Source organism: Pollicipes pollicipes, unplaced genomic scaffold, assembly GCF_011947565.3.
Source record: "Pollicipes pollicipes isolate AB1234 unplaced genomic scaffold, Ppol_2.1 Scaffold_4219;HRSCAF=4965_pilon_pilon_pilon, whole genome shotgun sequence".
Taxonomy (NCBI): domain Eukaryota; kingdom Metazoa; phylum Arthropoda; class Thecostraca; order Pollicipedomorpha; family Pollicipedidae; genus Pollicipes; species Pollicipes pollicipes.
The window spans coordinates 17,473,526-17,476,350 of record NW_023596448.1 but is presented as its reverse complement, the minus strand read 5'-3'; the positions used below and the strand labels follow the sequence as shown (position 1 = coordinate 17,476,350).

The 2,825-nt window shown below is 56.8% G+C and overlaps 1 protein-coding gene across 1 annotated transcript in view; it reads right to left on the bottom strand.

Annotated features, from left to right (window-relative positions):
• Nucleotides 1-608: 608 nt before the first annotated feature.
• The window catches only part of LOC119095896 (keratin-associated protein 19-2), a 30,605-nt gene continuing 28,388 nt past the window's right edge, over nt 609-2,825 (bottom strand). The window contains exons 2-3 of the mRNA XM_037218753.1: nt 2,308-2,416; nt 609-2,130 (exon numbers count right to left, since the gene is read on the bottom strand). Coding sequence (XP_037074648.1) covers nt 1,759-2,130; nt 2,308-2,325 — 390 coding nt within the window. The 5' untranslated portion in view covers nt 2,326-2,416 and the 3' untranslated portion in view covers nt 609-1,758. The remainder of the gene's footprint in view (nt 2,131-2,307; nt 2,417-2,825) is intronic.

The following is a 2,825-nucleotide window of genomic DNA, read 5'->3' as shown; positions in this document are numbered from 1 at the left end:
CGTCGGTGCCTAGCGCTGTGCACCTCAATGGCGAAAATGACACCAAATAGTCATGGCCGTGGCCAGGACGACGATTAGAGCCGGCCCCTTGCACGCCAGCAGTATAATATGAGACTTCAGCTGCTACCGAATCCTAAGTGGCACGGCAAACTCGGCCGTCGGTGGCGCCATGCATCGTGCCGTCTGGTTCGTCAAAAGAACCGTCCAGCGTTGTTGCTTGCGGAGGTGCTCTTGGGTCGCCATCATTGACCAAGTGGTGATATGGCGCCGCCAATTCGGTCGCCTGGCACCAAACCATGGCGAACGGCATACACGCACTTGCCAATGTTCACAAACAAAATGCATTTGGCCGCCTCGGACCAAACCAGAAGCGATAGCAAACGTCCAATGACCAGCGAGCACACGAGCACGTAACAAGAACCGGTTCGCAGCGAGGTGGACGTGACGAGTTTCTCATGGATTTCGCTCTCGTTCACTCCAACGGTCGAGAATTTCGATATAGCGGCAATATAGGCGCCTGTAGACCAAACAAAACCAAAAAAAAAAACAAAACAAAACCAAAAAAAAAACAAAAAGCAACAAAAAAAAAAAAAAAAAAACGCACGCGTCAAGACGGCTTGCCTGACGCATAGACCGCAAAGGTCTGACCGCTTGTCTAACCACGTGGCCAAGAATCACCGTGCATTTCACGTGCGGCGCTCAAAAACAATATGGCTTGGTGCAACAAGCGATGGCATCAATGGCAGAAATAGCATTCAAACGCAATCAAATGCCAATGCGCCATTCGAACGCAACCGATGCAAACCGAGCGCAAATCGAAGGCGACGTGGATAGCAGCCGTAGCGCATGCGAACATGGCATCCGTTCAGCGGCGCGATAATTGTTCGAGGCCAGCTAGAACAACTCGCCTCATTGAGAGCAGCGCTGATAATTGGAGCACGACTGGCTGCGAGAGCACGCGCTCAAGTCATTGTCTTGAGAGGCGTTTGTTGCGCTATCTCTAGAGAGAGCGAGGCCTCATGAGTCCCTGCGTGCGCCCACAATGTCCACAAACATGTGACGGGGACAGACCAGCGCCAGTTCTCGCACCACCGGGTTCCGAACGGTGCATGAAGAGGCACACAGTTGCCCAACGCCCCGCAAGTGTTTTCCTTAGTGGGGCCGTGCACATGGGCGCCTGCTCTGTTTTCTCAGTTCTTGCTGGTTGTTGGTGTTTATTTGCCGTGCTCATATTGCGCTGCAGCCAGGACGGGCCAACGCCAAATTCGTCATCGTCTTGCCGGACATCAATGCGACCGCGCTTTTGCAGGCGACGCGCGAGTTACCACGCACGTTGGCACTCGTACCACCACACCGTGTGCGCTTGACTGAGGCGTCGACTGTTCGAATCACGCCTGCCGCCGCGGCAGCGCAACAGTACTAGTGAGATTTGCAGCATGCGAGATACGACGCGAACGCCGTGTACGGCAATCGCTGGTGACCAATGGGCGCCACAGTGCTTGATATTGTGGCGCGATTTTTTGTTTTTGTTTGTCGTTGTTTGCTGCCTGTTTTCGTTGTTGTTGTTGTTGTTTGCCTTCGCACGGGCGGCACGTGATAGATGTGCCTGCTGACAGTTGTCGCCATAATGACTGTAGTATGTTGAGCGCAACGTATATTCGACGCAATCATAGCGCGACAGAAATTCGGTGGCCAGCACCGCATTTCGTTGGCTGGACGATGCGCGAAGGTGACAGAGGACGCGGTGGACGCGGGCCCTTAATAGGCATGGGCGCCGTAGCCGTAGGTGCCGGCAGCGTGTCCGTAGCCGCCGGAGGTATGTCCGTAATGGCTGGAGGCCGAGCGACGCTTTCGGTAGCCGCTGCTGCCGTGTCCGTAGCCGGCGTATGCGTGGCCGGCGGGAGCCGCCACATGACCGCCGAAGCCGTGGCCATAACCGTAGCTGCCGCGTCCAGCGTAGGCGAGAGAGCGGCCGTAGCGGTGCCCGGTGCCGTGGCCGCGAGACGCGCCGTGTCCGTAGCCGAAGCCGCCGCTTGCACTGCGCGCGCCGTGGGCGACACCGTGTCCGCCGTACGCGCGGTTTCCGTGGCTCGCAGAGACGACAGCCACCAAGGCAGCAAGAAGCAGCAGCTGAAAACAACATTGTTAGCGTGAGTGCTGAAGCAGATGGCGCTTGGCAATGCGCCCGTCATGACAACAGCACGGCTTGCCGCCCGCTGCATCTATGACAACGTTCATATTGAAATATCTCTTAGCTAGGCGATCAGTGCCACAAACGAAAGCCGGTATCGTGCGGGGCACACTCACCGCAAGCTTGGCGTTCATCTTTGCGGTTTGTTGGACCTCCGACTGCTGGGAGAGCGCGCCAGTGAGTGTGTGTCTGCTTCGCCGGCGCTGCGGTCTTTATACCCGGCAACTGGCATCAAGGTTTGACATCAGCGCTTCCGCCACGCTGCAGTGCAGGCCCCAGCCATTGGCTCTCCGAAGGGCGTGGTGGAGAATTCCGCCAGCCATGAGCCAACCAGCACGGCTGTTAGACCGGCCGCACGCCAAACGGCCACAACACACGATTACTCTCCGGCTGTGCAGTGTCAGATGCAGCAGCGTGCCACCTGGAGTGAATAATTCGCAGCGGCATTTCTGCACGTGCAAGCGTGCGCACGCTGCAGTTCGGATGCTCGCGACGCTCGTGGCGTTCCAGACAATCGCTAATCGATGCTAGGTTGATGCCGAACGTCATTTCGGGTATATCAGTACACGTACAAGCAGAAGAAGCATTCGTCGGTGCCTAGCGCTGTGCACCTCAATGGCGAAAATGACACCAA